Raw genomic sequence first — 23858 nt, forward strand, 5'->3', positions numbered from 1 at the left:
CTATACTTAACATCCTTGTGATTATTCATATCTTGGAAAAGTGGATAGATGTGTTAAATACTCCTCTTTCACAGAGTTAACATTTTCCCAACTGAACAACTAATGGCAGGCTCTATAAAGCTAGTTCTACTAAAAACTTTTCTGTCACAATTGTCTCCTGCACAGTTTGTGAAGTGTTTCATTAGGTGCCATGACAAACACAACCAGAAGCTCCTCATCCCTGTTCAGCAGGCAATGGGTTCCTGTCATTTCCTTTCTCAAGAAGTCTCATTTCTCCTGGGCTTCAACACAGACTGTTCAGCCACCTTATTAAACTCGTGCCCCTGCAGGGAAGATTGCAGGAACAAGGCCTGTGTACTGCCACTTCCACATTTCAAGGAAGGCCTGTTTACTCCTATAATCAAAAACTCATAGCCACAGATGTTGGCTTAGAGAAATTCTGGGATTGTTAAAAAATGAAATAGCATTTCTTTTTCTAAACTGCTCAGAACAAAGGAGCAAAAGCCATTCTCATCATGTAAAATTGCTCCTCTTGACCCTCTGTCGTTAGAATGAGTACTCAGATACCATAGAATTTTCCAGTAAGTGGTGATAAATTTCCCCTCTACTCTCATTTTTATATCTTAATTTATGAGGTAAAATAGACCTAATTGGATCACTCGATGAGTGAAATCTAGCCCTTACTAAATCCGGTCGTAGAAATAAATCTTCAAAAATTGCATTCCCTTTCTCTTTAGAAAGCTCGTAGTTTGGAGAAACTTCTACAAGTGTTGAGAGTCATGATGCTTTCTTTTGAGGACTTGTTTAAAGAGAAAAAAGAATAAAAAGAAAAATACTTTTATTTCAGAAATTTAACAGAACTGCAACTGTTCTGTTAAATGTTCAGCTGGAACAGTTTACATTGCTATTAATTCTTCCTTTTCCTTCAAATATGCATGGAAAGACAGGACACGGATTGAGAAGAAAATCTACTGTATCACATTTGGCAGTATACATTTGTCACCAGCGCCACTTACCCCTTACTGTTTGGATGTTAGGATCTGATGTTTATCTTAGATGTCTATAATAGTTCCAAAAAGCAGTTTGGTAGAATTGTTAATCAACTGTCAAGGGATGGGCACATGATCAATGGCAGAGCAATGGCATGCTTTCTCTCTGGATTCTGAGTTGGAGGACAGAGTTAAAAGTCTAAATGGAGTTGGAGATGATTCATCTTATTTGTGTCCCTGAAGAGACAGTTTTTCATTTCCTGCTGCTTGGGTTATTAGAGTAGCGTTTTTTCTTGTCTATTCCAAGCTTAATTATTTGGTCTGTCTTCTAATTCCTTTAGCTGCCTCATAATCTTCTAAAGAATTCCTTTTTTTTTTTCCTTAAGTACCCAGAGTTGGTTTATATTCCTTAAACTCTTTTTTTTCTTTTCTTTTCTGGTAATTCTCAAAATTTTTTGATCAAATGATTTAAACGTCTAATAAAGGTTAAACAATTGAATAAAACAACAATAAAACCACATTGACTAAGAATATCTTCCAAAATAATTATAAATTCCACTATCCCAACTCCTGATACCAGTTTTGCCCTTCTAGGGCATAAGACAAGATCATGATAAAAAAAATGTATGTACTCATTATTTCACTATGAACTAAGTCATGCATTTTATACTTAAGAGACTGACTTCAATTCTCAAATTGTTTTCTGTACACACAACTGTAAAGAAGTTTTTATGTTTTCACATAATAGATATGAAAATGAGATCCCTCTGTATAAGGAGTGGACACAAGCCAAGTAGCAAATAATAATTAGCAGCCAAAAGCCAGTCCAACAGTGAATCAGACAGCTGGGTAGAAGTGTCTTATGCTATTGATCCAGATTGCCAGCCAAAGCCATTACTCTAATATGAATGCAGTAATCTAAGTTTGAGTGAATTTGTTCAGAGAAAATAAGCTACAGTCAAACCTTAGTCCACCCTGTATAGGAAAATGGAAACTATATTTGCTCAATAGTATTAAGGGAGCACCTTGGAAAATACTGTAATCCAAAAAAAACTTGTAGAGAAAAGTCTCTAACAAGGGACCATCATCTCCTGATTATGCTATGCCCCTGGGCCTTCCTCCTCATTCTTACCATCCTGTGATCTTGACTCAGTAATCTTCACCATTAATGCTTAGTCTCCAACAAGCATATTCCATCTGCTCTTCTGTCTGACTTCTCAGAAAGAGATTTTATTTAGTAGTTTAGAAATGTTTGGGATAGACTATTACCATTTGGGTGAGTGCCTTATATTGATTTAGCGAAATATATAGAACATCAGTGAAATATGTTGAAGTTGAACCAGTCCAATTCTTTAAAAAGGCAATTACTTGGTTAACATATTTATTTTCATTACCAAATGTGGTTGTTCTATATTTTCCCTTCTAATTTAGATTTAGTATTCCCAAGTATAACTCATATTCTATTCTTTAAAAATATAGTGGGAAGGGGCTGGCCCAGTGGCTGAGTGGTTAAGTTCGCGCACTCCACTGCAGGCGGCCCGGTGTTTTGTTGGTTCCAACCCTGGGCGCGGACATGGCACTGCTCATCAAACTACACTGAGGCAGCATCCCACATGCCACAACTAGAAGGACCCACAACGAAGAATATACAACTATGCACCAGGGGGCTTTGGGAAGAAAAAGGAAAAAATAAAATCTTTAAAAATATATATATATAGTGGGAAGAGTGACCTCAGCGACATGGCTGAATAAAACCTCCCTCATTGTAGCCCTCATTAATAACAATAATTTGTCATCCATCCACAGATAAAAGTGTCTTTGTGGGAGGTGTGACATCTAGCAATATAGGTCAAGGGACCCAGGTTGTGTGTCACCCACACAATATATTGGGTAATAGGTATACAGCACTCAGACATGGACCCTGCAGTGGCACATGAATTGGCTCCCACCCCTCTTGGCTATGGTCCACAAGACCCTGGAGAACACTGTCTTAGACAATCACCCATAGACAAGATGCCCTTGTGGAAGTTTGGGTTTTCAGTACAAAAGTTCCAGTACACCAGTGAAGCAAAAAAAAATATTAGTTTTGATGCATCGAAGAGGGTAGGCACAATTCAGTACCAAGTAAGACCTTCTCTACCCGAGATTTCTTACAGGGGGAAAATGAGAGCATGAGAATGTGTACTCATCTTCCCCATCTGTGTGGGACATTGCCAAAGAGACCAATTTCTATCTCATCTCATCCAGAGTACTAAGTCATGAGGTTCCTGATGGGGGGTAGGAAGAGGCTGGGAGAGAGGTAGACAGGACTCTCAGAGGGCATTAGAGGGATATAGATCCCAATTGTGTCACAGACTCCATCTAGAAGCCCACTCAAGAGACCCTGGGGACACTTTGTCCACAGATCACCTTAAATGGCTCACAGACTCCCCCAGTGCTCCATGTACCTCACCCATACACTGCTCCAAAGCTGGCTTTGTATGCAAACTCCTGACAGTGGCGAGCATGAGCTTTGGCACGCATCTAGTGAACATGCACAGAAAGTCAACATGAGTCTATGGGCCAGGGAGAAACCACAAACTTGAGCTTAACTCCACTCTTGGGAAAGCACAAGGGAGACTACCAGCAATCCCAAAGACATGGAGATCTGACATTTACCCAATAAAGAATTCAAAATGGCTGTTTTGAGGAACCTCAAAAAGACAATGCAGGAAATCAAGAAAACAATACATTATCCAAACGAAAAGTTTAACAAAAAGATATAAATCAAGAAATAATCAAACAGAAATTATGGAGCTTAAGAATACAGTGAATGCCAAGACATATTAATTAAAATGTCAAAAATTAAAGATAAACAGAGAATCGTAAAAGCAGCAAGAGAAAGGCCACAAGTGACATACAAAGGAAAGCCCCATAAGGCTATCAGCAGACTTCTCAGCTGAGACCCTACAGGCAAGCAGAGAATGGCATGACATATTTAAAGTGCTAAAAGGAAAAAACCTAGAGCTAAGGATACGCTATCCATCAAGGTTGTCATTTAGAATATAAGGAGAGATAATCAGCTTCCCAGATAAGCAAAAATTAAAGGAGTTTATCACCAAGAAACCAATTCTACAAGAAATGCTGAAGGGACTTATTTAATTAGGAAAGCGCTGACCACAAATAGAGATAAAAAAATTATCAAAAAAAAAAACAGGCAATAAAATCACTTGTAAAGGTAAAAATATAATAAAGGGAGCAGATCAACCACCTGTGAAGATAATATGAAGGGTAAAAGACAAATGTACTAAAATCACCTCTCAATGATAAGAGGGTAATGGACAGACACACACTAAATAAGAGACTATGATTTGAAAAACATAAAATGTGGGAGGGAGGGAGTGAAAAAGTAGAGCTTTCAGAAAGAGGTCAAGCTAAAGAGTCTATCAACTCGATATAGACTGTAATATACATAGAATATTAAATAGGATCCTAATGTTAATCACAAATCAGAAACCTATAATAAGTAAGCAAAAATGTAAGACAAAAGAAATCAAACATATTACTAAAGACAGCCATCAAACCACAAGGGAAGAGAGCAAGAGAAAAAGACAGGAACAGAGAAGAACTACTAAAACACTCAGAAAAAAAAAGTAACAAAATGGCAATAAATACATATTTATCAATAGCTACTTTAAACGTCAATGGACTGAATGCTCCAATCAAATGCCATAGAGTGGCCAATTGGATAAAAAAACAAGACCCATGTATATGCTGCATACAAGAGCCACACTTCGGACCTAAAGACACTCACAAACTGAAAGTGAAAGGATGGAAAAAGATATTCCATGTAAATGGCAAAGAAAAGAAAGTGGAGGTAGCAATACTTATATCAGACAAAATAGAGTTTAAAACCAAAACTGTAACAAGAGACAAAGACGGGCACTACATAATGATAAAGGAAACAAGCCAACAAGAAAATATAAGACTTGTAAATATCTATACACCTAACAAAGAAGCACATAAATATACGAAGCAATTATTAACAGACATAAAAGGAGAAATAGACAGTAACATAATAATAGTAGGAGACTTTAACATTCCACTTACACCAATGGATAGATCATTCAAACAGAAGATCAATAAGGAAACACTGGCCTTAAAGGACACATTAGATCAGATGGACTTAGTAGATATATATAGAACATTCCATCCAAAAACCACAGAATACACATTCTTTTGAAATGCACATGGAACATTCTCCAGGATTGGTCACATATTAAGCCACAAAACAAGTCTTAATAAATTTAAGAAGAATGAATAATACCATGCATCTTTTCTGACCACAAAGGTATGAAACTAGAAATCAACTACAGGAAGAAAACCAGAAAAGCCACAAAAATGTGGAGATTAAATAAAATGCTACTGAACAACGATTGGGTCAGTGAAGAAATCAAAGAAGAAATAAAAAAATTCCTAGAGACAAATGAAAATGAAAATGCGACATGCCAAAATCTGTGGGATACAGCAAAAGTGGTTCTAAGAGGGAAGTTTATAGCAATTCAGGCCTACCTCAACAAAGAAGAAAAATCCTAAATAGACAATCTAAAAGTGCATCTAAAGGTACTGTAAAAAGAACAACAAACAAAGCCCAAAATCAGCAGAAGGAAGGAAATAATAAAAATCAGAGCAGAAATAGAGACTGAAAAAAAAATACAAAAAATTAATGAAACCAAGAGCGGGTTCTTTGAAGAGATAAACAAAATTGACAAACCCTTAGCTAGACTCACCAAGAAAAAAAGAGAGAAGGCTCAAATAAATAAAATCAGAAATGGAAGAGGAGAGATTATAAGAGAAACGTCAGAAATACAAAAGATAATAAGAGAATACTATGAAAAGCTATACGCCAACAAATTGGATAATCTAGAAGAACTGGATAAATTCTTAGAAACATACAACCTTCCAAAACTGGGCCAAGAAGAAGCAGAGAATTTGAATAGATCAATCATCAGTAAGGAGATCAAAACAGCAATCAAAAACCTCCCAAAAAATAAAAGTCCAGGATCAGATGGCTTCCCTGGTGAATTCTACCAAACATTCAAAGAAGACTTACTACCTATCCTACTCAAACTCTTCCAAAAAATTGAAGAGGAGGGGAGGCTTCCTAACTCATTCTATGAAGCCAACATTATCCTGATACCAAAACCAGACAAGGACAACACAAAAAAAGAAAATTACAGGCCAATATCATTGATGAACATCAATGCAAAAATCCTCAACAAAATACTAGCAAATCGAATACAACAATACATTAAAAAGATCATGCATCATGATCAAGTGGGTTTCATTCCACGAATTCAGGGATGATTCAACATCCACAAATCTATCAACGTGATACACCACATTAACAAAATGAAGAATAAAAATCACATGATCATCTCAATAGATGCAGAGAAAGCATTTGACAAGATACCGCATCCATTTATGATAAAAACTCTAAATAAAATGGGTATCAAAGGAAAATACCTCAACATAATAAAGGCCATATATGACAAACCCACATCAAATATCATTCTCAATGGAGAAAACCTGAAAGCTATCCCTCTAAGAACAGGAACCAGAAAAGGATGCCCACTGACACTACTCTTATTTAACATAGTATTGGAATCCTAGCCAGAGCAATCAGGCAAGAAAAAAAATAAAATGGATCCGTATTAGAAAAGAAGAAGGGAAACTGCCACTCTTTGCAGATGACATGATTTTATATACAGAAAACCCTAAAGAATCCAGTAAAAAATCTTTTAGAAATAATAAATGAATACAGTCAAATCGCAGGATAAAAAATCAACATACAAAAATCGGTTGTGTTTCTACAGACTGAACACAATCCTTATCAAATTTCTAACAACATTTTTCACGGAAATAGAACAAAGAATCCTAAAATTTACATGGAACAACAAATTACCCCGAATAGCCAAAGGATTCCTGAGTAAAAAGAAAAAAGCTGGAGGTATCAGACGCCCTGATTTCAAAGTATACTACAAAACCATAGTAACCAAAACAGCATGGTACTGCCACAAAAACAGACACATAGATCAATGAAACAGAGTCGAGAGCCCAGAAATAAACCCACACATTTATGGAGAGCTAATATTCGACGAAGGAGCCAAAAGCATACAATGGAGAGAGCAGAATCTCTTCAGTAAATGCTGTTGGGAAAACTGGACAGCCACATGCAAAAGAGTGAAAGTAGACCATTCCCTTACACCATGCACAAAAATCAACTCAAAATGGATTAAAGACTTAAATGTAAGACCCGAAACCCTGAAACCTCTAGAAGAAAACATAGGCAGTACCCTCTTTGACATCGGTCTGAGCAGCATGTTTTCAAGTACCATGTCTGACTGGGCAAGGGAAACAAAAGAAAAAATGAACACATGGGACTACATCAAACTAAAAAGCTTCTGCATAGCAAAGGAAACCATCAACAAAACGAAAAGACAACCTAACAATTGAGAGAAGATATTTTCAAACCGTATATTGGATAAAGGGTTAATATCCAAAATATACAAATACCTCATATATCTCAACACCAAAAAAACCAACAACCCAGTTAAAAACTAGCAAAAGATCTGAACAGAGATTTCTCCGAAGATGATATACCAATGGCCAACAGGCACATGAAAAGATGCTCAACATCATTAGCTATCAGGGAAATGCAAATCAAAACTACAATGAGATATCACCTCACTCCGGTCAGAATGGCTATAATTAACAAGACAGCAAACAACAAGTGTTGGAGAGGATGTAGAGAGAAGGGACCCTCATACACTGCTGGTGGGAGTGCAAACTTGTGCAGCCTCTATGGAAAGCAGTGTGGAGTATCCTCAGAAAATTAAGAATAGATCTACCATATGATCCAGCTATTCCACTGCTAGATATTTGTCCAAAGAACTTGAAAACACAAATGCTCAAAGATACATGCATCCCTATGTTCATTGCAGCATTATACATGATAGCCAAGACTTGGAAGAAACCTAGGTGCCCATCAAGGGATGAATGGTAAAGAAGATGTGGTATATATACACAATGGAATAGTACTCAGCCAAAAGCAATTATGAAATCTGGCCATTTGCGACAACATGGATGGACCTAGAGGGTATTATGCTAAATGAAATGTCAGAGGGAGAAAGTCAAATACCATATGATCTCACTCATAAGTAGAAGATAACAATGAGAAACAAACATATAGCAACAAAGATTGGATTGGTGGTTACCAAGGGGAAGGGGAAGTAGGGAAGGGGTAATTTGGCTCACGTGTGTGATGATGGACTATAATTAGTTCCCGGGTGGTGAACATGATGTAACTACACAGAATTCGAAATATATTACGATGTACATCTGAAAGCTATATATTTTTATAATCCAATGTTACTGCAATAAAAAAAATCACGTAATCACCTCAACAAATGTAAAGAAACCATCTGAAAAAATTATAGTACCCTTTCACAATGAAAAAAAAAAAAAAACCTCTAAAAAAATTGGGTATAGAAGGAACATAACCTCAACATGACAAAGGCCACATATGACAAACCCACAGCTAACATCATACTCAATGGTGAAAGATTGAAAGCCTTTCCTCTAAGATCAGGAACAAGACAAGTGTGCCCATTCTCACCACTCCTATTCAACATAGTATTGGAAATCCTGGCCAGAGCAATCAGGTAATAAAAAGAAACAAAAGATGTCCAAGTCAGGACAGGAAAAGTAAAATGTCTATGTGTATAGATGTTATGATATTATATATAGAAAATCCTCAAGACTCTACCAGAAAAACCGAGAGAACTAATAAACAAATTCAGTCAGGTTGTAAGGTACAAAATGAATATACAGAAATTGGCTGTGTTTTTCTACACAAACAAAATATCTGAAAAAGAAAGAAAGAACACAATCCCGTTCATAATAGAATCCAAAATGATAAAATATTTAGGGATAAATTTAATCAAGGTGAAAGTCTATATACTGAAAACTATAAGACATTGATGAAAGAAACTGAAGAAAACACACAAAAATGAAACATACCCCATGTTCATGGACCAAAAGAATTAATATTGTTAAAATGTCCATACTACCCAAACACGTGTATAGAGTCAATGCAATCCCTAATAAAATTCCAATGGCATTTTTCACAGAAATGTAAAAAAAATTCTAAAATTCCTCTGGAATCACAGAGACCCTGAGTAGCCTAAGCAATCCCGAGAAAAAAGCATAAAGCTGGAGACTTCACACTTTCTGATTTCAAACTATATTATGAAGTGTAGTTACTAAAACAATACGGTACTGGCATAAAATAGACCTATGGAACAGAATTGAGAGCCCAGAAATAAACCCTTACCTAAACAGTCAACTAATATTTGACAAGTGAGCCAAGAATACTCAATGCAGAAGGGAAAATCTCTTCAATAAATGCTGTTGGGGAAATTGAATAATCAGTGCAGATTAATGACATTGGACCCCTGTCTTACACTACTCACAAAAATTAACTCAAAATAGATTAAAGACTAATAGATGAAACATAAGACCTGAACTGAAAATTCCCAGAAGAAAACATAGGAAAAATACTCCTTGACATTGGTCTTGGCAATGATTTTTTTGGATATGACATCAAAAACACAAGCCACAAAAGCAAAAATAAATGTGGGGCAACATCAAGTAAAAAATTTCAGCACAGCAAAGAAACAATCAACAAAATGAAAATGCAACCTAAAGAATGGGAGAAAATATTTGTAAATCATATATCAATAAGAGGTTAATATCCAAAATATATAAGCAACTCATACAACTCAATAGCAAAAAAACAAATAGTCTGATTGAAAAATAGGCAGAGGAACTGATAGGAGATTTTTTCCAAAGAAGACATACAAATGGACAACGGGTACATGAAAAGGTGCTCAATATCACTAATAACCATCAGGGAAGTGCACATCAAAACTATAGTGAGATATGTCACACTTGTTAGAATGGCTATTATCAAGAAGACAGAGATAACAAATGTTGGCAAGGATGTGAAAAAGGAACCCTTGTGCACTGTTGGTGGGAAAGTAAATTGGTACAACCACTATGGAAAATACTATGGAGGTTATTAAAAATTAAAAGTAGAACTACCATAGGATCCAGCAATTACACTTCTGGGTATATATTCAAAGAAAATAAAATCTTGAAGAGATTTCCAGGTTCATTCACAATAGCTAAAATAAGAAAACACCCTAACTGTCCATCTACGGATGGACAGATAAAGAAAATGAGATATATAGGTGTTATCATGTGTGATAAATATATATATACACACACACACAATGGACTATTATTCAACCATGAGAAAGAAGAAAATCCTGCCATTTGCAACAACATGAATGAATGTTGAGGGAATTATGCTAAGTGAAATGTCAGACAAAGACAAATACTGTATGATCTCACTTATATGTAGAATCTAAAAAAGCCAAATTCAAATAAACAGAGTAGAATGGTATTTGCCAGGGGCTGGGGGTTTTGGGTAAAGAGGAGATGCTTGTCAAAGGTACAAACTTTCAGTTATAACATGAATAAATTCTGGGGCTCTAAGATACAGCATGGTGATTCTAGTTAACAATACTGTATTGCATACTTGAAAGTTGCTAATAGAGTAGATCTTAAATGTTCTCATCACAAGAAAGAAATGGTAATTATGTCAGGTACATGATAACTAATCCTACCATGGTAATTATTTTTAAATATATGTATATCAAATTATCACATTGTACACCTTAAACTTACATAATATTATATGCCAGTTATATCTCAATAAAGCTGGGAAAAAATTTAGTAGGATCCTAACAGACAAGTGATATAAACCCTAGGGCAGGATGCAATCTGAGAGTCTAATGTAAACTATTCTAACTTATACTTCCTATGTCAATTACTCTCTGGTTACTGTTGAACAAAGCACTGATAAGAAGAAACTGAAAATAAAATTTACATTAGTTAATCAAAAGTATGAAGAGTGGAATAGGTACTAAGTGCATCACTATACGCAGGTTTTTAGAAAATAACACTCATGATCCTGATATAGAACCAAGTATTAAGCACCTTTATGCCAAAAAATATTTGAGCAGAAGAGTCTATAATTTCCGTACCCTACAGATTTTGTACCCCCTGGCATTAAGACTTTGAAAACAGCATACTTGTATATAACTAATAATTGTTCATCAAAATTTCTGTAGTTGTAGTTCTGACAACTTCATCTTTCCCAGGAGACTTTATCATCTTTGATAAGAAATATACAAGGTATGTGGCTGTATTGTTGATTTTTAAAATTTAGTTAAATCCAAAGTGTCACTAACACCCTAGGAAAAATAAAGCTTTTTTGTACACAGACATTTTTAGTAAGTATTCTTTGATTTTTAAACCCTTCTAATATGCCTCTAATTTTTCTCTTAAGACCTTTAGCATTCTTATGACGACTTCAAATTTAATATTTTTCCTTGTATGTAAAAGCCTATGTTGTAACCTATATACTAGTTTCTGAAGGGACATCCATATACTATGTCTTATAGAATATAGTGACATTCCAGTAATACCCACCTAAAAAGCCAAATGTCAACTCTAAAATATTAATGCAATGGAATAATATCTAATGACTATTGGAAATATGTATTAAGGGCTTGCTATTTAAGACATACAGCTAAAAGAGTAAGAAGAAATGTGAAAATTGGAACTAGGCAAATTTGGCGATACACAAGGTCAAAGTCTTGCAAAGTCAGTCAATGCTGTATGTGTTTAGGATGGCTACTATTACTACCTTACTGTCAGAGATCTTGATCATCTGTCCTTCAGTTTGCCTGAAAGTGATAATGCAATTGATGTGGGGCTTTGTAGAATTTCCTATAATCTCTTGAAAGATTTAACAGCAGGGATCCATTTGCCAGATAAAAGGAAAACAGATCTCTTTGTACAAGTCTCACAAAGAGGCTACACTTAGACTCATCAAGTTGTTCAAACTACAAAACAATTTAGAAAGCATTTGAAGTTCAGTAAATAGATATTTTGCAAGCAACTAAATATTAATGTTTCTTGGATTGGAGTATTTGCCTTTTTTTCAGAATTGTCCCTTTGACTGATTCCAATGCCTACCTCCTTGCCTCTGTTTTGATGAATATTGCATTTTCCTGTGTGGGCATAGTTCAGACCCCCTTCCCTTTACTTGCCCATTCCAGTGGAGTGGAACACTGGGAAGCATCTGACAATGGCAATCAAAAAGATGGCAAGTTTCAAACTGTGACTACCCCAATTTTTGGTTAGGGCACCAAAATTACATTGGGAAATACCTCTTCCTCACTGGGCCAGCCTTAGCAGGACTCAAAATCAAAGCGTCCCACTGTCCCACAACCAAAACATAGGCATGCCCCATAACACTTGAACTTAGTTCTCTATACTTCCCTCCAGTTTTATAAGCTAATTAATATTCTTTCCAATTTTTTTCTACTGAAATTTTCTCTCTCTTGCTGACATCCATGAAAACCTATGAGATTCAAAACTAGGAGTATCTTTCAGTGAACATTTTTGTAAAGACTTGGAAAAGATAGCTTCACTTGAAGCCTGAATGCAGTGTCATTAAATAGAGAAAGTAAATCAAAACTTCTACCTCTAAAGTTTAGTAGTTGTAGTGATATTATTACAAAAGCATGGTTACTTTCCAAAGTAAGCTATCTCAGAACAACGATGTTCTTCCTCCCTCCAAACTCACCAAGAAATTCTATTATTCAATAGAATTCTCTATATTTGAGTCTCTATCCCTATATTTAAAAATGATCTATGTTCCTTTTTACTACATCTTAAACCTCAATGCTAGAATCACATGTCCTTTCTCTCCTTAGCACATGAGACGTTTGGTAGTCACACCCAAGTAGGAGAGTAAGGGAGTAATTCACTTTATCTTTAGATCTTTTCAGATTCTTCCATGTTGCTTAGCTGAAATGAAGGCAAGTGGAAGAGATGAGAAGGAATTGCTGAGATATCCTTTACCACTTCTATTTCTTCATGCAGCAAAAACACTCTGTCATCATCTATTTCTAGTCCCATATCAACAACGACAGTCTATTGCCTGGGAGAATCCCATCCTTTGCAATCAGGATGATATGCATCTGAGAATTGTCTGAACCAAGAGAGACTAATTTTCTCAATAAATATGTGATGACTTTGCAACCCAAAGAAGCATTATGCTGGCTCCCAAGTTACTGCAGGAGTTAAGCCCAGAACCAGAAGCTCTTGGCTCAAAAACCAGAGCATTTTCTGCAATAGCTCTCATGTTGTGTGGAAGAGCACTTTACACCACAGTAATTCAAGAGTCATAAAATTTCTCAAAGCAATGCTATTTCTTTTATGCCATTTAAAAATTCAGATAACTGGGGCCAGCCCCATGACTGCGTGGTTAAGTTCGCACACTCTGCTTCGGTGGCACAGGGTTCTGCAGTTTGGATCCTGGGCGTGGACCTACGCATAGCTCATCAAGCCATGCTATGGCAGCATCTCACATAGAAGAACTAGAAGAACTTATAACAAGGATATGCAAATATCTACTGGAGCTTTGGGGGAAAAAAAGAGGAAGATTGGCAAGAGGTGTTAACTTTGGGCCAATCTAAAAAAAAAAAAATTACCATTAACCAATTTTATTTGTTTGTTTTTTTAATTTGTTTTTTAGGGAGATTACCCCAGAGGTAACGAATACTGCCAATCCTCCTCTTTTTGCTGAGGAAGACTGGCCCTGAGTTAACATCCATGTCCATCTTCCTCAACTTTGTATGTGGGATGCCTACCATGGCATGGCTTGACAAGTGGTGTGTAGGTCTACACCTGGGATCCGAACCAGGGAACCCCAGGCCACCGAAGCAGAACATGCGAACTTAGCTGCTGTGCCACTTGGCTGGCCCCTTATTTTGGGTTTTTAACGTGATTTTCTCTCCCTAAAATATTATTCACCACCCCATTTAGATCAGCCTTGTCTAGCTAACTCCTACTTACCTTTGGGGCTTAGTTAGGTATCTACTTTCTTCCAGAGTCCTCCCTTGCAGCATGCCCCAATGAGGCTGTGCTCACTGCTCTACTTACGTATTTCTACTCTTAGAAAGCAGAGATTATTTTTGTCTTGTTGTTGTTACTACTATAATTATTATTTATCATATCTGGAACAGTATCTGACACAAAAAAAGTACTTAGACATACATCACATGAGTGTAAGGCATATCACCAGATTTCTTATCTCATTTTTTTCTTCTAAAAAGTCTGTTTATTACAACAGATCAATGATTACTTTAGAAAGTCAGAAGCGGAAAAACCTCCAACAGTTTCACTGTATCAACTACACCTTGGGGTCATCATCACTTATATCATTAATAAACCATTTTAAAAGTTAACATGCATTTAATGAGCCTAATCTAGTTGGAGATTATCTTGGGAATAGAATGTTGAAGGTTAAATACAACACAGTGCCTGTCCTCAATAAACTTACATTCTAGTGGAGAAGATAATTAGACAGATTACAATGATATGCAACAAATTCTATGATAGAGTTATACACAAGGGTTTATGGAATCATAGAAGAACATTCTCAATTACACTAATGGAGGCTGAAGCCAAACAATCTAACTAAAGTCTATCGAGATTAATCAGGAAAATAATTTATTTAAATTATGCTGAATAATTCACAGAATCACTGGGAGGCCAGGGAACCAAAATCAGAAAATGAGCTGAAACAACGAGTGACTAGGCTGTCAGAATTAAAGCCCATGCCCAAAAAAGCCACAGACCCAAGCTAGCTGAGGTCCTGCTGCTGTTACTCCTGGAAACAGGAACTAGGAGATTGTACCAGTGAGCCAACACCTGCAGGATACCACACCTCCCCCTGGAAAATGGATATTACTGTTGCTCTGTCAACAAGATGGATTTCAATTGCTCCTGCTTCTTTGTGTCTCTAGCTCTTGATTTGTCTTTGGTGGGTACATCTGATTAGCCAAGATATTGGGTTATATGACTGTGTCCTAGCCTTAATGGAGGTTGGGAAGTGAACACATCACTTTTTCAGCTCTACAGTGATATGCAGGCTTGTTCTCTCATCCAGACTTGTGCAATTGGTCATTATCTACGAATTGATTCGTGGAGATGGACTTAAAAATGTTGTGCTGGTAAAAAGGACAAACACACAGACAAACTGGAATCCAAAATAGGACCACGAAGGAACACAAAGTGAGGGATAGGTTTTTCCAAGGTGTTAAGTTTTGAAAAAATAAATTGGAGTTAGCTGTCAGTCCAGGCAGAAAGCAAAGCATTTGCAAAAACACAGGACATTCTGATACCCACAGAAGATTGAATGTGATGGCGCAAAGAGTGTGTATATGAGGGCCTGAGGTGGGAATTAGAGGATAGGGATAGCATGGGAGTGAGACTCATGATTAAAGCAGACACCAGATCAGAAGGGACATTTTCTTCTATGCTAGACATCTTTTACTTAATCCTCTGGAGAAAGCGAAGCCAGGGACAACAAATAAAATAGTTTTATTTGTATTTTAGAAAGACTATCATCATAGCTGAATGGATACTATATTGAAGAGGCTAATCTGGAGGCATAGATGACTGTAGCTATGAATCAAGGTGAATAAAATGGGTCACAGAACTAAAGTAACTATAATGATGATGAGGATAAGGGATGTACTCAAGAATTGCTAACAAATCGAGTATGGGTTAAAACCTAAAATTTTGCACTGACCACTGAGGTTTCAAAAAACAAAATAAAATATAAAGCCTCTTCTTGAGGAACTTACAATTTAGTTTTAAGCACAATTATAGATAAATGATATCATGAGCATTCTTGTGACTCTGTTTTGACGTCACATCCTTGAATGTTTAATATCTGTATGTAAATTGGGACCACTGAATATTTCATAAAGGAAACACTTTAGCTAATTATTAAAATGTCTCAGAGTTTTCCATTTTCACCATGAGAGAGACAGAGACAAAAAAATGGGAAAATCCTCAAATTCAACATAGACGACTGTGTTGGAAATTACAGCCTTGTTGCATCATACTGCTGTAAGTTTGTGCGGGGATGGTAAGAGGGAAGAATGGGGTAGATTCAGAGAGAGGACAACTGTAATAAACCACACCAAACAGATCTAGGATATAATTTTTTGTGGCCCACAAGCAAAATTAAATATCACATATGCTTCTTTTACATATTTTCTTTTTTCTAAAAGGAAAAGAAAATACAGTTCTCCCTTCTTTCTCTCCTTCCCTTAATATTCTCTCCCCTTAATATTCATTGAATGCCTGCTACATGCCAAAAATTATGCTTGATTATAGAGCCACAAGACAAAGTCCTTAACCTCTTAAAGCTTACAATAAGGTGAAGAAGATTGACGATCAACGCATACAATGAAAGGGAACATTGCATCTTTGAAGGAGAGAGGGGCACGGTGCTATAGAATCCCATAATGAGCAAATCCAACTAGTTCCCAAGGTCTAAAAAACTAAAGGCTGAATGATAGTTAATAATAGTCAATTAATTCTTCACCGAATTACTCTAAGAAAGAATATCTAGGCCAAGATAAAGTATTAAATACACAGAAATTCTAGAGTTTATCTGAATATTAATGATAATTACTTTATAAGACCAATTGAAATAACTGTATTAAGTGATTCACATGAAATACAAAAATGATAACTGAAATGTTCTTTTAGATTTTAAAAAGTTGACATGTATCAGGATACCATGGCAGCAACAAATCATTCCTTATCTGTGTCATATTGTGAAGCCATACTCATGGGATTCTCCCGAAAATTGTCCTGCAAACTATGAGTCATATATGATGTCCTTACTTTTACAGTTTTTGAATCAAATTTGGTTCAAAAGATCTGGAATATACTAGCGCCAGATGCTATCATAAGTATTTACTTTTACCCTCACTTAGAAAGACGAGTCTGTATGTCTCATTTAGGCTATTTAGCTTATTATGTTGACCTGAATTTTAAAGCATGTTGGGAGTGAATATTCTCTCATACTCTGCGATATTAAGCAATAAATTGCTTTTGTTGATATTGCGTGTGCATCCATTCAAATAAACAGGGAAATTTATGCAAATATAACTATTTCACAAAAATCTAATCATCTGAGAAAATCATGTTACAGTCCTCTCTGCAAGTTCAACAAGGAGCAGCATCCATGCATATTTCAATGTCCCATGACTTTACATGAGAAGAATTACTGAGGTTTTCTTTGAGAGCTTAGAGAGACTGTGTCTAGGCTTCCATGTTGCAGACAAATGACATGGCCCCCTGTTGAAGGGTGGCTTCTTTCCTCTGACATCGCTGCCTTGATTTGTTCTATCAGAGTACGATAAAGGAGAGCTCATGCATGTTCTATGACTATGTGCCTGGTAGAGATACTTAAGGCTCTGTTTTTACAAGTAGCCTCTGCCTGAGGACTTGAGTCTAACGTAAATTTGGGGACTAAAGTATTCTAAAAGGGTGAAACTCTTATAGACATTTAAAAAGGAGAGGAATCATAATCTTCCAAGTCAAACTGGTCAGCAAGAATGGAAATAACTCTTTCAAGCCTGCCAGCAGTGCATGGAAATAACATCATTGAGCTTGTGCTCTCTCTAAAACTCTCTCAGCCTCTCTCTCTCACTCACACACACCACATACATAGGACAACATGAATAGCTCACTTCCTGTTCTTTTTATATGGTGAAAGCATATTAGCAAGAATAGCAACTTAGCTGTTATATATATGTATATAATATATAATTATATACACAGTCATGTGTCATTTAACAGTGGGGTTACGTTCTGGTAAAGTTGTTGTTAGGAGATTTCATTGTTGTGTGAACATCATAGAGTGTAGTTACACAATCCTAGATGGTCTAGCCTTATAGTATCGTAAATTCATAGTAAAAACATAGCTGTCTATCATCAAGTATTATGTGCTGTACGTAATTGTATGTGCTATAGTTTTATATGTCTGATAGCATAGTAGGTTTGTTTACACCAGCCTTACTGCAAACACGTGACTGATGCATTGTGCTATGACATTATGATGGCTACTGCTACTAGGTGGTAGGAATTTTCAGCTCCATTATGATCTCATGGGCGCACCATCATATATGCGGTTCATCATTGACCAAAACATTGTCATGTGGCACATGATTATATTATATACTTTATATAATTATATTTATATTTATATTTAAATAACCTTGTAGTTATAACTAAAAGTAAATGTCATCTATCACTCGGGTTATTTTCAAACTCAAACAATAACTCTGCTGATTTATAGGGAACTGGTGTGATGCACTAATAGCCGGGTACTGTTGGGTTTTAAGCACTTGCCTATACATGATCTTATTTGTTTTACCAACCTGAGGAAGCAGGCATCATTAATCTCATTCTCTACGTGAGGAATCTGAGGCTTGAAAAGTTAAATCATGTGTTAAAAGTGTTACAGCATGGAAGTAATAGAGTCTGTTATCAAATCCACATCTTTCTGACACCATAGTGCTTACTTATCTCTGTGTCACACCCCCTCTACTACACATACACATGGACTTGTCTCTTTCTTGAGGATCAGGTTCTAGAGTGATCAGGCAAGGGAAACAAGTGAACATTTAAAATTACCCTTAAAAATTCCCTAAGATATGTACTTCCGGGAAATTCAAATAAAGCAAATTTTTGTTTTCTTTTCTATGTTTCTGAATTAGAACACATTGCTGTTTCTTTGATTGAACATCAGAGAAAGCAGTTGACTTCTTCTTAGAGGTGGTAGCATATGAATATGTATCTCTATGTACTGGACTTACCTTTGGGGGAGCAGGATGCTCACATTATGAGAGGCTCACAAAAGTGAAACGGATTGAAGAAACAACAGAATCATGTTTCCCATCTCAGGTTTTCTATAAGTAATATACACACTGAGCGAGTAGACATACTACCTACCATTTAAATTGTAATTTTACCTGCTTCCTTTTGTTTCCTTTTTTTTTAGAGGGTTGGGGATATGGGTGTTTGCTAAGCACATAAGTGAATTCACTTAAATTAGTTGCACATATGCTATGGATCCAATGAAACTTATTATAAATGCATGTCAAATATCACAATATTTATAGAAGAAGAAGAACTGATCGATGAGACATTACTTGAACCCTCAATGTTTTCTGGCATTTCTGCAGCTGGCTTTTTAATTATTGTCATCCCCAAATTCAAAGGGTCTTAGATCAAAAGATTTCATCCAAAATGGCTGTCAATGATACAATCTTTACTTTTGAGCAAAGTTATTTCAATGTATGATTAGCTAAAATTATGAGCTGGGGAGTTCAGACCATATTACAAGGATGTTTCCTTTTTGCAGATTCATTATATAGTAGACTCTGATAATATATATATATATATTTTTTTTTTTTTTTTGAGTAAGATTAGCCCTGAGCTAACTACTGCCAATCTTTCTCTTTGTGCTGAGAAAAACTGGCCCTGAGCTAACATCCATGCCCATCTTCCTCTACTTTATACATGGGACGCCTACCACAGCATGGCTTTTGCCAAGTGGTGCCATGTCTGCACCCGGGATCCGAACGGGCGAACCCAGGCTGCCAAGAAGTGGATCGTGTGAACTTAACTGCTGTGCCACGAGGCTGGCCCCAACTCTGATAATATATTTTAATTTTTCATCAAGTGATACCAGGAATACACAACCATATAAAACTACCAATCTGTCTATAGAATATAGTCTTGTACAAAAGACCTAAAGAAAACATTTGCCTTGATCCTGTCTTTTACTAAACAATCACTATGATTTTGACCTATGAGCACTGCAAATTTTGTATCAAAATGGGTAGTGTCCTTTGCTTTGTCCAGTACAAAGTCCAGCATTAAATTTGAGACCTGCTTGGAGCCACTATGTAGAGCAAGCTGGTATCTGAACTGTATCTCTGAGATTTAGCTTACTATTTTACCCATATTTTCTCTTCGTCTTGCCTTATGCATTGGTTTCCATGGTCATATTTTAGATATCTCTCTAAGTCAGCCTCTAGCATTATTTTGGTCAAAGAAGGCGACAAAGAAACAAAGAAAGAAATAAAAACACAGTTATCAAAAATGTTAGGTATTTCTTTGGAGATTCATGAAGTCAATTGTTAATGAGTCCTATAAATCACAGCATGCATGACACAAGCCCAAAGTTAAGATTTCTTTCCTAAACGGCAAGTTGCTAACTGAATTATACTAGAAAAGTTTCGCTTAGAAACATAGCAGCTGGGACTACAGTAGTGAATGAGACACATGATCTGCTCTTAGAGTCTAGGGGACAAGAGAGAAAACAGCAACAAATCATACAAACATGTGATAAGTGCTGTGGGAGAAGATACTAGAAACACAAGCCAAGTCAACAGAGCCAAGAAAGTATTGTGTTTATATTTGGTTGAACATAGGATAAGATCTGTCAGTGATTAGGAGCTATCTAGTCAAAGGTGTTAAGAGTAAGAGTATTTCAGTCAGAAGGAAGAGTATAAAAAGGACATAGCTCTCCAGTGAGTTTTTGAAATTAGAGCTAATGATGAGGCACCGAGTTAAAATCGTGGGATTGACAAGCAAGTCTTGTCTCCCTTCTTTCAGTGGCCAGGTGCAGACATACCATCTATATAATGAAGCATTATATGTCTGAGTATATCCATAGTCTGACAGCCAAATACTTAAAGCCATGTCTTCAGGATTTATGACATCTCTCCTTATGAAATGGACCTCTGTTTCTACTGCTCTGCTTGTGTATTTGCCTTTACAGATGGTTAGCTTTTCTGGTCAATAACAATTTGGATTAGATGAAATTCTTACAACGAAAACTGAGGACATGACTTCAGCATAAGAACTTTACAGGAATATCCAAGCATGAATTTTTTTAAACATAAGTTTACTATATCCAGCATTTCCACATGGAGAAGACTGAATATTATTGTCAGGATTTCTAAGTGTGAAGATTTTGTCTCATTTTTCAAAATCTGCCCAACGAAAGCCAGCTGGCTGAATATTTGAACCCATTACTTCCATTTTGAGCTAAACAAACAAACATAAAAGAATGTTCTCCACGTGCTACTTAATAGAACTGTCTTTCTAAAAATAATCTAAAATTTCAAAGAATATTTGTCTATACACATTCTACTGCCTGGATAATTTATTTGTTTTGGCCAAGTTATTCAGAACTACCACTGCCATTCCTCTTGAAAGCAAAGTGCCACTGTGATTGGGTTCTCATAATTTTAAACAATTCTCTCCATTTTGGAGAGGGGCAGAGAGGAAGAGCCTGCATGCACATTTAGCCACATTTTCTCAGATTTTCACACACAGGCTGTAATCTACACTATCATCCATTACACAGAAGTAAGATATAAATTTGAGTACATATTTTCTTCTCTCCGTTTCTTCCACTAGTCCTTTTAGGGACTTCAGTTTCACACTTTTGAAAATATTCTCTTCAAAAATAACAAAGTGTTATAAATGAAGACTTTCCAGATTTACTTCACAGGCAATGCGGAATGTGAGAGTAGAGTAACAGTGATTATCTATAGCGTTGGTTTAATAAAGATTGAAAAGAACCCTACAAGCCACCGACGTTTGAAGAGAGTCATCTTGACCAGTGCAGTCTCTTCCTACCTGCCTCTTTGGAAATCTGCGTGAAGGATTCCACACCTTTCTCTCCATAACTTCCTTCAGATGCGAGAGTAGACACATAATTCCAGCCTAGGGCCTTTACAATGTCTACCATAGCCTGGGCTTGGAAGGAATCGGGTGGGACCACTCGAGAGAAGAAGTCATAGCGCCGGTCGTCACTTAACTCAGGTGCCGTTGATGCATAACTAATCTGGGGGATCTGAAAAGACAAGAAAGTACCACATGAGAGCACACCATCAAGATGTGAGAGACTCATTTACACTTACGACAGTTTACTCAAGATACAGGGCTTGAGCTCCAAAGAGGATACATGTTTTGCCAAACACCACTACGTAACTATAGATCCTAAAGGCAACCAACCACTTCTTGACAGCACAGAAGCACCCACTTTTGTGCTTCGGCCTTTTTATGTTCTCCTCTTGGGAGAGGGAATGAGGATGGCATGGAAATTACATGGGTCATCATGATTAGGAGAAAAGAATTCATAACCATTCTGGCTAACTTTTTGAAACAGGCTTTACTTCTCACAAACTAATAGAAACGAAAACACAACAGCCTAACTGGAGTGTATATAGAGATTGGTTTAGTTGATGCAGCTCGTGAATGTTGGTGGATGTCATTAGCCATCTAAAATTTATTGAGAGATGATCATCTGTGATTTGGGGAATATCTAAGCAAGCTTCATACATTGTTTCACTTATTCTTCACGAGAATGTTAGGAGGTAGCTCAGTAACACCTTTAGACCCAGGCAAAGGGGTTTATGTTTTGTTTGTGTTTTCACCTCACCCCAAAGTCCTTGCACTTTGGAGGGCCTTCTTCAAACTTTTCTCAGTTCCCCTTTGGGAGGTGGGAGAGGGCTGGCAGTCCTGTCTGGGTGGAGCTCTCCGCCTCTGATTCCCATTTTTCCCCTTTAGAGAACTCTCCGACCCTCTACTTCACATGGGATCAATCAGATGTCCCAAGGAGCCCTAGAACTTCTGCCTAAAGGAATCATCCTAGGGCCCCATAGCGGGACCCTGGTTCCGGGAGGGCAGCCTAACAAGAAGGTTGTACCCCTTGGCTGGCACAGTATTCATTTCTTAGGATCATATGAGTTTAGGCTGCCAGAGTAGTCCTGAGATACATATTTTAGCTAAATCAAATTATGTATACAGAAAGAGGCCCTGCAAACAATGTTTGCCTAGGGTCCTAAATACCCTAGGGAAGTCCTGAAATAGCCATAAATGAGGATCTGGCTTATGGCGTAACTTCAGGACCTCTATGCTAGTCGCTTTTACAACGTACTACCCCCTAGTTCTTTCTCCTAACACTAGCATGCAGTAGGCTGTGATTGGTGCAATTAGTCTACCTACAAGAATGATTAATTCCTACAAAATTATGCTTGCACACTCTCCCAGGACTTACTCCTCCTTTATCATAAGGATTTCTCAAGTATCTCAAGGCCAGTTTTGATCTTTGCTCAGACCAAGCCTAACAGCGAGTTGACTCTTTGAGCCCTGAAAATTCTATTTGATATTAACCTATTTCTCTCCTTCCAGTGCAGTTTGCCTAAAGTATACCCATTTACCATCTTTTGAAGCTGGTTACCACCTCTGTAAAGCTCATTTCTCCACCAACCTTTCCAGGTGAGCATTAGAATCAAGTCATGTAGCCCTGACAGTCGATGGCCCCCCATCTTCCATGCAGCCCATCCCTGACACAGTTCTGCTCTGTGAACACTGGGGGTGGGATTTCTGTCCCTGACTCAAAGCCCAAAGCCATTGTGAGAAAGCCTCAGTCTCCTCATGGGTCTTTACTTGAGCAACTCCTCCATTACAGGGGGAGTGAGGTGTAGTGGAAATAAAATGGGATTTGGTATTGACAAGATATGGAATCAAAGCCTAATGTTTCTTTTCACTAGTGTTTACTTTGGTGAAGTTATTTCATCTCAATGAGTTGGTTGCATCATTATTAAAAGGTGGTTTTGAGGGGTAAGAATAACAAATGTGCATTACTTAGCATGATACCTGTGACAGAGTGGTTTCTTAATACATGGGAGTAATGATAATCCAAATAGAGAACACCACATGTTTCCTTACTAAGCTTACCTATTCTCTACGTTTGACTTCCCAAGTTCTCTGTGATACATTATCACAGACATTCTCCTC

The 23858-nt window shown here is 36.9% G+C and overlaps 1 protein-coding gene across 13 annotated transcripts in view; it reads right to left on the reverse strand.

Annotated features, from left to right (window-relative positions):
• GRM7 (glutamate metabotropic receptor 7) overlaps positions 1-23858 on the reverse strand; it is an 828681-nt gene that overhangs the window by 542324 nt on the left and 262499 nt on the right. For all 13 annotated transcript variants that reach the window (XR_011427207.1, XR_011427209.1, XR_011427213.1 and 10 more), the window contains exon 2: positions 21693-21909. Coding sequence is in view for 3 of the 13 variants with exons in the window: in XM_014731447.3 (XP_014586933.2) it covers positions 21693-21909 (217 nt within the window). In the remaining 10 variants the exon portion in view is untranslated. The remainder of the gene's footprint in view (positions 1-21692; positions 21910-23858) is intronic.

The sequence above is a fragment of the Equus caballus genome, chromosome 16 (assembly GCF_041296265.1).
Source record: "Equus caballus isolate H_3958 breed thoroughbred chromosome 16, TB-T2T, whole genome shotgun sequence".
In the NCBI taxonomy this organism is placed as follows: domain Eukaryota; kingdom Metazoa; phylum Chordata; class Mammalia; order Perissodactyla; family Equidae; genus Equus; species Equus caballus.